Source organism: Ostrea edulis, chromosome 3 (assembly GCF_947568905.1).
Source record: "Ostrea edulis chromosome 3, xbOstEdul1.1, whole genome shotgun sequence".
In the NCBI taxonomy this organism is placed as follows: domain Eukaryota; kingdom Metazoa; phylum Mollusca; class Bivalvia; order Ostreida; family Ostreidae; genus Ostrea; species Ostrea edulis.
Window position 1 is genome coordinate 9,296,346 of NC_079166.1, and position 13,336 is coordinate 9,309,681.

Below are 13,336 nucleotides of genomic sequence, written 5' to 3' on the forward strand. Positions count from 1 at the left end.
CAGTGCAGGTTGAAGTGGATTTCGAGTCAACAAGTATAACAGCAAGAGAGATACTATATATATTTTTTGATAAACATTTGTAAAGACAATTCTGAGTATATCAGATATTCATCTTTTTTGCTATATTTAAATATATTTATCTATATTTTGAACAGGTACTCCATTTACAGTGATGATGACATATCCCCTTGACCCCCACAACTCCACAAATTTAAAATTGTTTGATCAAGTTCCGAAGATTAAAGAACTACTGCAAAATTTGGGACTGGATGAAAAACATTAATTCACTTATATGAGCTCAGAGCAGTGGATGTTATACAACATACTTTAAACTAAATTGTGAATTTAAGGGAAAACAAGTACATGTCATGTACTCGTATATTACAAGTACATGCCTTTTGAAAGACAATAATATTGCATAGATGTAAAGGAAATTTCAATGTTGATTATTTTTTCTTAGATATATTAGTAAAAAATGTGCACATGATAGAATATCAATTTTATTACTTCAATCAATGTGTTTGAATTTTCCTTGTAATTCAAAATTTAGTTCAAACATACATCATAGATACATTAATGTATATAAATTTTTTAGAAAAGTTTCATAATGGAACTAATTCACACACCCCCCCCCCCCTATACATACAGTGAACATAGACCTTCACCTGGGGAAAACTTCCGTTAGTTAATGCAATATACATGTACATGCATTCTCAGTTATCCAATAGTTCCATGTGAAACTACAATTAGAAATCTTAAACTTATGAAAGACACACCTATCTGTGAGGGTAAGATGACTCAGATGGACTTAATTGTAGTGATCCATGGGCAGTCCATGGGTCTCTTTCCATTGATATTAATTATTTATTGAAATATGAAATGGTTATTTAAACATATTTGGTGTATTATACTGTATAGTGATATAAATTTCTATCAAAAAATATGTATAGGTAATAGATTTGGTCTAGTTATTACAAGAAATTGTATGAAAAATAACTAGATATTTAGGCAATCATTGTGAGTGCAAAAAGGTCAACTGCAATAGCACACACTATATATCATTCTTAAATGGCTCATAGAAACTTCTAGTATTGTGAGTTTGAATGCTCAATATGGTAATTTGGGAATGCTTAATCATTTAAGGTCAATAGTTTATCTCTGCTGACTGTATCTCTTAAAATTCATTTCTAGAAGGGAGGGGGTAGGGTTACAAAATCTGACATAGTTTCAGATTAAACCTCATTTGGTATATTTTTTTCTATTCAATATTTTAGATACTACTTGACTTATTGTAAAAATGAAATAAAATCAGAAATTTTATGAGCAGAATTTTGTTGTTGTCAAAAAATGTATGCGTGATAGTATTTGAGAAATGCCATATTTAGGGTAAATTTGGCCAATTGCCAAGTCGAATCATGCCAATGTTTTCCTTAGATGCATTTTGAAAATCTAATCCATGTTGATTTTTTATCTGTTTGTGTTTAATTTACATAACTATATATGACAAACAATATTTCTGGTGTCAATAAATTTTTTATTGGCTTTTGTGTTAATTTGCTCAATTTTAGCATTTTTTGCCTTTTGGGGCTGCAGAAGAGGGGATTTCAATCTCGCTTTCCTCGAAAATTAACCTGATTACTTTTGTTGATTTTTTGATATGTTTTAGGATAAAGTCAAAATGTTAAAATAAATAAAATTGAAAAAAATTCAATGAGCGGTTTTTTTGGGGCTAGCTATCAATAGCTACCTTAAGTGAATCACACATGCATTTTCAATGATTTTATCAATAACACTGCATAAAATTGTAGAATTTTTCAATAAATTTGTTTTGCACTTTCCAAAAAATTCTCCATGATTACTGACAGCTTCTTTTAAAAGGATGATATGCAAGTATATCAATGAAAATGTATAAATTCTAAATATCAGATCTAGCCCGTGTTTCATGATTCATAAGTAAAGTGTTGATATTATGTTAAATAATTGGCGGTGTTGTAAAGAAAAAGTTGAAATAATTGGGAATGGAAAATTAATGTATTGTAACGTAACAGGGACCTGACAGAGTTATTGTACTTGATAGTACATATCTATTTTTAACATTTTGTATGCAATTATGTGTTATTTACACTTGATATTTCAGTGATTTGCTTCATTATTCATTTTATATATTTTAATGTTGATTGTGATAGCTGTAAGTGATGTGAGAGTGATATGATATTTTGTGCACATGTTTCATTTTAGTGTTGGAATCAGCTGATCGTAGCTGATAAGTTGCAGTATATTTTGAAATTACTTATCGTTCTTGGGATCTTTGATCAACATTGCATAACAGATAGACCCTAGTTCCATGTCATTAGTCTTGTTTACTTGCAGTTTAACGTGTTTTCACTTAATTATTTTGAATCCAGTTCTCAGGCTTGTAGTTTGTAACACTTGACAGATTAAGATTTGTCGGTTGTTATATACTCAACATATTATATGTCTTTTTTAAAAAAAATTAATTATCATGCATATTATGGTTTTCATGTCAGATTCTGAACAAAACTGCATACATGCGATGAGTATGAAACCTGATATATGTAATTATATTCATCTAAAATATAAGTTGTATTAATGGACAACACATATATTATGTATCAATAGGCAAAATATATATAAAGAATATACACATATATTTCAAATGTATATTATTTCACATTGTTGTTATATGCTAATAAAATAATATACTTTCAAATTAAAAAAACAGATTTGTCGGTTGTTTATTCAGAATGTTTAGCCCGATCAGAATAATTACGATAATTGAATATTTTTTGAATTTATTGCATTATTTATTGTATTTTCATGTGAATAATTGATATAACTTTGCCTAAAGATGTATTCAGTGTTGACTTTAATTCATAGAATATTTTGCATAGGTATTTATTAGAGTTTTGTATGGTTCCATAAGTCAAGAAACCGCGTCAGGTAATGTCACGTTCTCTTATCCAGCATTTCCAACATTTTTCAACGTTTTCCAATCTTACGTCATGTTTTATTATACAAGAGAGGGGTGTTGAGACTCTCGCTCTCTTTTGCTCCGGATTTACTAGGAGAAGGTGTGCTTAGGGGGTAAACCCTTAGGAGTTAGGATTGGTTGGATATTTTGTATTTTGACTAACTAACCAGTTTTATTTTTGTTCTTAGATGAGTTAGGATTGTTTCTCGCATAGTTTTAGACCTTTGGGATAAGTTTGAGGACTTATTTTAGGAATTTTGGTCATGTTCCGCATCTCTTACTAAGGAAGTAAACTTTTGTTGGAAACTTTGATCTCTTACAGTTACTTTAAATCTTAGATATTGTTGAAATTTGTAGAAATTGTGTCTAAGTTGCTTTGCAAGTATTACCTTAGTTAATGAAGATCATTTTTGATGGAATGCAGACTTAGAAATTATTATGGAATTTTATATTTGGAAATTAATCTTAGAAATAGACAGGAATTCATTAGAGGTATATCAGTTTTAGTTATAATATTTGACTTTTCTCCAGAAGGACTTGATTAATGTTTCCTAGATAGATTTTAGGGGAATTTTATTCAGGTTCTGCTTTCTAACATAAGAGTTGTTGAAAGAGCTGAAAAGTGACTACTGACTGAGAACGAATTGCGACAACATTATTGTTAATATTTGTTATCTTTTATATTACAGCATTATTAAATAGTAAACTTGAGAATTGAGTCTAATTTTTGGTCAAAAATCGAGAACTTTTAAATATTCCTACGACAGTTGCGGGGAATTCAAATAATCTGCAAGTTGAGGATAATTATGGAGAAACGTGTGGGTTTGGTGATTTCCTTGGAATCTTGGTTATAGTAAGTATTGCTTTAAAGTACACAAGTGAGTGTGAGATTTCCTCTTTGAACTTCTCCCAGCACCAGAGGAGAGCTCAGGGCGGGAGATAGAGAGGCAACAGATAGCGCGAGGGCCTTTTGGGGCGGTCGCAGTATAAATGAGCAGACACTGTTTCATGATATAATATGTAAAAGGATGATATGCAAGTATATCAATGATAATGTATAGATTCTATATATCTGTTCAAGTATGTGTTTCATGATTCATAACCAAAATGTTGATATTATGTTGAATAATTGGCGGTGGTCTAAAGAAAAGTTGAAATATGGTTCATAAATACATTTAAACACAAAAAACGCTAGTCTCCTACACCCATGCATTTTGGCACACATTAAATCAGCATGCTCTCTGTATGATCAGTGTTTAATTCGACACAGGCCAGGCTACAAACAAGAACGTTTATGTTACATTGGTTTAAACAGCCTTGTTTAAAATCAGCATTTCGCAAATTCTATGGTCGTTATCAAATTCAACCCATGGGGCGGTCCTTCAAATGAGACCGCAAAAAGCGATTTCCCCCGTCACAGTAGGTGTGGTAGGATAAAGATCACTCTCTGATTAATAGTCGTAGACGACGAGTATAGGCCTTAATTTGCAGCCCTTCACCGACATTCATGACGTCTTCATATGAGTGAAAGATTATCGAGTGGGACGTTAAACACTTTGCAACCAACCGACCTGATCAAGATATAGGGCTCACGGAGAGTGTGAGCGATCCACGTGAGATGCTTACTCCTCTAGAGTCCGTGCCCGTTAATGTTGTATTCTTTATAGTTATTATGGGATTGATCACTGTTCGTTACATTTATCTTCATTTTTCCATTGATCATTTTCAGTTCAATTAATTACATATTAGATATTTGAATTGTTTCTAGATAGTACGAGCTAACAAAACAACCAAACCTGCATAGCTTGATATTAGTTTTATTTTTATCATATTATTATATCTTGAGCACATTTGACGAAGACGTTCAGTACAAAAGGGATTATGTTGATTGAATGGGTGCTACATTACAGCGTCCATTAAATTCCCCACATGGTAGTTTTCCATTGATTGCTATTTGCAAACATGCAAAACAAAATTCTGTTTTACAAAATTTACATAACATAGATTTACAGGCTTGGTCATGCTGTAACAATGTCTTACAATTTGGACATAGACGTTTTGAAGGAACATCTTCCATATTGGAATAGTCGAGAGTTTTTCTGGGGCAGTCTCGCAACTGACAGGATATTTCCGCATTATTTCCCAACTCGTTGAACAAGCTACAGTCATGGTTCGGTTTCCATTCTTCCATACAATACCAACAAAATTTATAGGTGCAATACTGACTGTTTGAACAGTATACACATTTCACATGTGTTTCTAAACTTCTTATCTTCATGCAATATGAGCCACATCTAGGGCAGTTCTTTATATCTTCATTGTTTGTTTTGTTTAAATAGTTGAAAGAAAGTTTTCCAGTAAAAAAGATGTATTCGTCGACACTTAACATACACTTTTCCAGGATTTCTTGATTATCCCATATTTGATTACAAGTTCTAAAGCCTATTTTCCCAGGACATCGTAGAATGTGCTCGTTTTGAAGAATTTTCTCACGAACTAAACCGTACAAATTGTCGGGCGCTACAAAAGATATACATGTTTAGGAATTAATTAGGAGAAAGTTATGTAATATCATGTGCTGTCTTATCTTCTAGCAATGTCTTTAAATATTAAATTAGCATTTTTAACTGTGGGAATGTAGCAAAACTGTTAAATCTCTCTCTTTCTCTTAAAACACGCTAATTACTGATAGCATGGCCACATGAGAGCTCCAGTCTTGAGTCTGACTCGTACTCCCACACGATGTCTGGGTTGGATGTTGTAAGCTGTCCAGACACAGGTCGGCTCTCCGCCCACACCATGACGTGGAATGGATCGTGCAGGACGTCACTCGTAGTCTCTGAATCGTAGATGAAGAAGTTGTCCACGTTCACGATATCGACGAGCCAGTATTCGGTGTCCAGGTTTAAGGCTACAGACTTTCTCATCTCTGCTACAGTAGATGCCTACAGAGAGACAACAAGTAGTCACTGAGGAGAGGAAATTATGTATTCAAACACGCTAATTACTGAATAAATATACCAAATATTTTCGACAATATAAACTTTCGAAAGAAAATTCATATATCTGTTGACTGTATTAGTAGTTATTGTAATTGTTATAAGGAAAAAAGGTAAGTAAATACTATTCATGAACATTGGAATATTGGACAAATATAACACAAAATATCGATAACATTTCCCTCACGTGATTGTGCACATTGGTGATAACCGATTTTATAGATTACTATTAACCCGCATACACTGTAGGTACATATATAGTTAAACATCAATGTACATAAAATAAGCAAGATATAATATCGCGCTTGTAATTAAAATACACAGGTATATTTGTTTGTTATTCTATATGTTGTTTAACGTAAATATTCTAATAGTATTGTTTGATGCATATGCATGTACAATGTGCATTCTTTTTGGCAAAACTTGTGTTATTGCAGAACAGGAATATAAGCAAAATACCTACTACTATACTATATAACCACCGCCACCACTATTGTTACTACTGCTACTACTGTTACTGCTGCTACTATTACTATCACTACTACTATTACCACCACCACTACTACCTCTACTCCTATTATTATTACTACGACAACTACAACAACAACAACAACTACTACTACTACTATTATTATTATTAGTATTATTATTATATTACTATCACTACTATCACTACTACTACTACTACTACTACTACTAATACTACTATTTCTATCACCACCACCACCACCACTAATAATAATAATAATGCTACTGCTACTACTACAAACATCATTACTACCACTACAATTACTACTACTATTACTACTACAACTACGACCAGTACTACTACTACTACCACTACCACTACTACTAATAATAATACCACTACTACTACTAATATTACAACTACTGTTACTAAAACTACCACTACTACCAATATTGCTACTGTTACCATTACTACCACTACCACTACTACCACTAAAATACTACTACTTGTATAACTTCTACTACTACTAATACTATTACTACTATTACTAAAACCACCACTACTACCACTATTGGTACTATTACTACCACTACTATTTATAATACTACTTATACTCTTACTACTACTGATGCTGATACTGCTACTACTATTACTACTTCTCCTCCTCCTCCTACTCCTCCTCCTCCTCCTCCTACTACTACTACTACTACTACTACTACTACTACTACTACAACTACTACTACTACCACTACTGCAAGTATAATATTATCATAACTCCAACATGAACTATTATTACTACCACAATTATTACTACCGCCATTAGTACTTGAGATATAGCTACATATGCTACTAACTTAGCTCGAAGTACAACATTCACCTCTCCCTTGGGATCAGTGAATATCGTACTTTTTAGGTAACTAAAGCAGCATATTGACCTCTTAAAAATTAAATAATTTCATGATTTATTATACGGTTTTGTTTTAAGATTTACAGAGATATATTAAAATGTTATGCCTGTCTCTGTCATTTGAAAAGCAATCCATTATTTTTATTTAGAGTAAATAGGATTCACCTACCTGAGGGATACTATGGAGTGTATCACATGACAGTGTTTTAAAAGTTATCATCTCTGACATGCTTTTTCCCGGCTGATGACAAAACAGTAATGTGCTTGTGAAAGTAAGATACTTTGCTAATTCGGCTTTATGGATTTACGGCCGAATTCAGATAATCAAAATGAAAGTAAATATATTGTACCTATTTGCTAGAAAGCAAGCATCCAATAATGGAAAACCCAAGGTTAGATAAATATTTGATACATTGATACGTTCTATTTTAAAAGGTATGCGTAATTTTCTAATTTAGTTTGGTTACTAAATAAAGATTAACGGTATCATCACCGTAATCAGAACTTCCTTTTTACATTTGTTGGATGTTTGCAAATAAAGTTACTACATTTGCTGACAAGAGATTACAGGAAGATGTCGATGACTATATTTGTGAAGATGTCAACGCAAAAAAAGTCTGAAAATATTCCAGTCAATAAGGTACATACTCTGTCTATATATTTGTATATGTTTTGAAAGTATGTTGAAACTTTTTAAAGCATGTTATTTGTCATCATGGTTGGTTGCTTCTTCAACTAAAATGGAAAACAGAATTATTTATATCTAGCGATCAGTCATCTGAAACATCATTTTATTAAACATCGCGCTGATTTCACGCACAAGTACTCGGAAGATGATTTTAAAAATATGCCAGAGTTCTTCATTTACAATATCTTCGTGGTCTTTGGTGATCAGGTCTTTCAAATATCTGTTGGAATTTCCATGGACATGCTCATTTATTAGTTGACCTAATTGTATATTCTTATCGAACAGAGTTTATTCAAACGCTTCTACATGAGAAGAAATAATCTCTAACTAAGGCTTTTCACTCGAAATTTAGATATACCGACGACGTTTTATCTATTAACAGTAATCATATTCATTCGTATGGCGATTCGATATATCTCAAGATAAAAGACACCACAAAAGCCTTCACATCTGCTTCCTACTTATTGAAAATGAATATTAACGGAAAACTAACAACTCAACTGTATGTCAAACGGGATGATTTCAGCTTCTCTGTCATCGTCTTGCCATATATTTTTGTAGGATTATTCCATTATCAACTGCATATGGTGTTTCGCTCAACTGATTCGATACGCAAGAGTTTGTTCTGTGTTTGATCATTTTTTCAATCGAGGTAGGCTACTGACAAGCAAGCAGATGTTACAGCAGTTTCAACAGTATCGTTTAAAGTAATCATTTTGCAAATTATATGGTCGTTATAATGATTTAGTTTGCAAATACCACCTATCATTTGGTCAAATGCTGTCTGATGTGTTTCATGCCGATTGTTAGGCCGTCCTTGGTACACTAATTTTGACTACGGATTACAAAGTTCACCTGATGAAGACATATGGCTTACGGCGGGTATGATCTTTCAGCAGGGGATGCTTACTCCTCCTAGAAACCTGATCCCACCGTTGGTATTCCCAGGTGTTCGTATTCGCCCAAATCTTTATTCTGTATCCCTTATAGGAGTTATGATATTGATCATTGTTCGTTATATTTACCTTTCGGACCAATGATATTGCAGGGCGACGAGTTCTTGAGGATATTCGAAACTCTGGCAGGGAGAGTGGAAATTGAGTTACAGCATATTCGACTCGTGTTTAGCGGGAAAGAATACAGACATGATCAACCAGAGGCAAAAAAAAAGATAGAGGAAATTGGCATTAAAGACCGCTCTACCTTATTCATGGTTTCCAGGTTACCAGGAGGACTGTGATTGAATATTGGGCAGTCATCTTTATATGATTGTCAGATTCTTTTAAGTGGGCATGACGTATGATAACAAGCTCTAGCATTTGTACTCAATGTCTATGTAATGCTTCGTTTGTCACAAACGTCATGCATTTGATGTTCATGTATTTGTTCGAAAATAAAATAAAATCTACTATATACTATAGACAATTTGTATCATTTGTTATATATATTTCTTGGTGTTTTGAGGTAGTGAGTGGCAATTGTTGAAGGTTCACGACATGGAATGAGAATAAAATGATTAATTCGGAAACTATTTTGATTCAGATACCGTTTTGAATTTATCTTTAATATTATTGACAATCTACGTTAAAGATCGAATCGATTAGAATACGGTACAAAAATGGTCAATTATGAAAAATGTTTAGTCTCTGATATTAAGCGTATATCAAATATAGTACTCATAAACTATTTTTAAACAACAAATGTTCTCCTTTCATTTTCGTTTTGAACAATTCGCAGAAAATAACTTCCAACCATATACAAGGTAAAGTTTCCCTGTTGAACTTGAGTATGAATTACCTGTGATAGATATAGATGTATATTTGTCTTACTCTAAATCTTGTATTCGTTATGGTTGTTATGAGATAATTGATCACATACAACCTTTGTATTCATCTTTTCATTGTACATGTATGCGTGTTTCCCGATAATACGTAATTTTGATAATGTATCATTTTATTTACACGGGCACGGGTATAGATAACGTGAATGCGTTATCACCTATCTTAAATCCATTGGCAGTTGCACGTTCTGTTGTTGGGAAATTTGTTTGACATAATTACTCTCAGGTACACTGTACCAACATTTATGAAGTTTTCTTTCTATATTCTACTCCCACTCTTGTTTGCAAGTAATTGTCAGTCAATTCTTTTACACAGTGCATGAATTGCTGCAAGAAAGCAACAATGCTGGCGAAAGGTTAAATAGTCATGTCCTGTAGTTTTTTTTTTCTGTAAGGGAAGAAATACAATGTTAAACCCTTTATAGATTTCAATAGCCACTTCTCAAAAACTGATGAACTTGCCCAGAATCTGTCGTTTTATATTTATAGTGTAACTGTTGAGTACCTAACATTTAAGTTTATTATATAAGGTAGGAGAAAGAGAAAGATGATTCCACGTTTGATTCACTTTTGCCTTACGTCAACAGACAATTAGGTCCACATCATATTCATACAAAACTTTACTCTGTTCCATTGAAAGTTTTATGCACGTTATTTGAAGAAGCTATGGCTACAGTGCAGTCTACACTTGGATTTTTCAACACCTGAATATAGACTGAACGCTATGATTATGGATGTTGCCCATCACAGGCTCTTTAAAACAGCACGAGTCATGGATGATATTCCTTCCAAATCATGCCGCCAGTTCCGTAAGCTCCAATTTACAAACAAAGAAATAGATGCCGTCAACATAAGCAACATTCTTCGTCATAAAAGGGTTCAGTCGGTATTCCAACTTATTTCAAGTTCAAGTCTACACCCTGTATTTCCTAGAGCTATACTTTTATTATTGCATCCAAACTTTTTAATTATAAACAAACTTTGCAATGCCTAGATATAGATCATCTTATACGTAATCCATCAACGTGTTCTTGTTCTTCATCTTCTTTCAACCATAGTCCAGCTGAACATGTCATTACTGGTGATGTTGATATAGTTGAAAATGAGGACCTCAAATTACTTAATCTAAAAGGTCCTAAATGCAGAGAACCTCGGTCTTTTAATTGGCGACAGAACTTCATCTCTATTATGAATTTTGTCCAAGATTATGCCAGACGATGGGATAAATATGAAAAAGAAGAACTTGATACATTGTTAGAATGGGTTAAAAGCATCAGAGGAATATTAAAATCCCCCATTAGACATATGAAAACAAAAGCACGTACCATTTATCCTTCTGTGTTTAGTAAACCATGAGTGATAAAAGAATTAGATAGGTTACATGAGGAATATGTTTTGGTTCCAACTGACAAAGCTAGTAACAACATTGTCTTTGTTATTACAACTGTATTTTCAACGAACTTGACATTAATTCCACTTTTAGTAATAGTACTTATACTCCAATTGCCCTTTGAAAAGATGAATTTCATCAAAACCATGCTTCAGTTTTAGACACATTTAATATCCCAGTCAATGGGTTGAATGAATATGAGTTACCGTACCTATACTGGATTCCTAAATTACATAAAAACCCTTACAAACAAAGATACATTGCTGGATCCAGTAAGTGCTCTACCAAACCCCTATCGTTGCTCATCACGAAAATATTAACAGCTGTGAAGGAGAAACTTCAAACTTACTGTGCGACTACATATGCCAGAAGTGGTGTTATTGAAATGTGGATTCTAAATCATTCTAAAGAACTTTTAATAAACTTGAATTCGCAGAATTTTCCACAAATCAGTAACATTAAAACCTATGACTTTTCAACACTATACACGATTATTCCTCGCGATAAAATAAAGACTAGACTTTTTGACATCATAGACAGTTACTTCATCAACAGATATGGAAAACGGAAATATTCATATCTAGTGATCAGTCATTCAAAAACTTACTTTCTTAAACACCACTCTGATTCCACGCACAAGTACTCTGAAGTTGAAATAAAAAATATGCTAGAGTTCCTCATTGACAATATCTTCGTGGTCTTTGGTGATCAGGTCTTCCAACAGTCTGTTGGAATTCCCATGGGCACGAATTGTGCCCCTTTGTTAGTTGACCTGTTTCTATATTCATATGAAGCAGAATTTATTCAAAAACTTCTACGTGAGAAGAAAAAATATTTCGCTGTGATCTTCAGTTCAACATTTCGATATATCGATGACGTTTTCTCTATTAACAATAATAACTTTTAATTATATGTCGATTTATTATATCCCCGTGAGCTCGAAATAAAGGACACCACAGAGTCGTCCACTTCTGCTTCATACTTATATATTTGATTGAAAGTAGACATTAACAGCAAACTGACAACTCAACTGTATGACAAACGGGATGATTCCAGCTTCTCCATCGTCAACTTCCCATATTCATGTAGCAATATTCCATTACCACCTGCATATGGTGTTTATATATCTCAACTGATTCGATATGCAAAAGCTTGTACTGCGTATAGTCAGTTTTTAAATCGATGTAAGCTACTTACAAACAAGTTGACGGCACAGTGGTTTCAACAGTCTCGATTGAAGTCAGCATTTTGCAAATTCTATCGTCGTTATAGCGATCTTGTTCGTCAATACAACCTATCATTGGGTCAAATGCTGTCTGACGTGTTTCATGCCGATTGTTAAGCCGTTCTTGGCACACTGATTTTGACTGCGGATAACTCCGTTTACCTGAAAAGGATATAGGGCTCACGGCGGATGTGACCGGTCGACAGGGGGTACTTACACCTCCTAGGCACCTGATCCTACCTCTGGTGTGTCCAAGGGTCCTTGTTTGCCCAACTATCTATTTTGTATTGCGTATAGGAGCTATGAGATTGAACACTGTTAGTTATATTCACCTTTTATGATTCATCTTCAATACTTTCAGAATGGAGATACTTTGACAAATCAACTTTATGGAGTTGTAAATCACCACGGCTTGACTTATGGTGGTCACTATACGTCATATGTGAAGCGTCTTCCACATCAGGGTGATTGGTACTACTGCAATGACAGCCTTGTGTCAAAATCCACCTTGCCCGACGCTTCGTTATCTCCTGATGCTTATTTGTTGTTCTATAAACTTTGATATTGGAAAATCACATAGCGTTGATGAACTTTATTTATTGCATTTCGTCGTATATTTACCGGTATCCTCCGTGTCGAAGTTTCATTAGCTGTTTTTCAAAACACACTTTACGCATTTTTTTTTTTAACTTGCCTTTGATCTATAATTCGGTATTAATGTATAGGTATTTAAAAGGTTTTTTAAAAAAAAACAACAATACCTCAGTTTAAGCATTGTTTTGTGCCCTTTTCTTTGTATTTATTGTTCTTATTTTAGTTTGTTTTT

At 33.4% G+C, this 13,336-nt stretch overlaps 1 protein-coding gene and 2 long non-coding RNA genes across 3 annotated transcripts; 2 read left to right on the forward strand and 1 right to left on the reverse strand.

Annotated features, from left to right (window-relative positions):
* Positions 1-4,793: 4,793 nt before the first annotated feature.
* Positions 4,794-7,668, reverse strand: LOC125674719 (uncharacterized). Its single transcript, XM_056159926.1, has 3 exons — positions 7,537-7,668; positions 5,679-5,937; positions 4,794-5,512 (listed from the first exon to the last, which is right to left on the reverse strand). Exons 1-3 carry the CDS (start codon positions 7,594-7,596, stop codon positions 4,872-4,874), a joined length of 960 nt encoding a protein of 319 aa, XP_056015901.1. The 5' UTR covers positions 7,597-7,668; the 3' UTR covers positions 4,794-4,871.
* A 206-nt stretch (positions 7,669-7,874) lies between these two features.
* On the forward strand, positions 7,875-9,480 carry LOC125674726 (uncharacterized). Its single transcript, XR_007370225.2, has 2 exons — positions 7,875-8,007; positions 9,104-9,480. It is a non-coding gene; the product is annotated as an uncharacterized LOC125674726 (long non-coding RNA).
* A 277-nt stretch (positions 9,481-9,757) lies between these two features.
* Positions 9,758-13,085, forward strand: LOC130053199 (uncharacterized). The gene is made up of 2 exons (XR_008801710.1): positions 9,758-9,817; positions 12,872-13,085. It is a non-coding gene; the product is annotated as an uncharacterized LOC130053199 (long non-coding RNA).
* The last annotated feature ends 251 nt before the right edge of the window (positions 13,086-13,336 follow it).

Excerpts from the sequence above, each read along its gene's own strand:
- LOC125674719 (XM_056159926.1), bottom strand. The coding sequence starts at position 7,596 with ATGTCAGAGATGATAACTTTTAAAACACTGTCATGTGATACACTCCAT. Across the intron at positions 5,938-7,536 it reads CACTCCATAGTATCCCTCAG|GCATCTACTGTAGCAGAGAT; the intron begins GTAGGTGAATCC and ends GTCTCTCTGTAG. Across the intron at positions 5,513-5,678 it reads CTCATGTGGCCATGCTATCA|CGCCCGACAATTTGTACGGT; the intron begins GTAATTAGCGTG and ends TATCTTTTGTAG.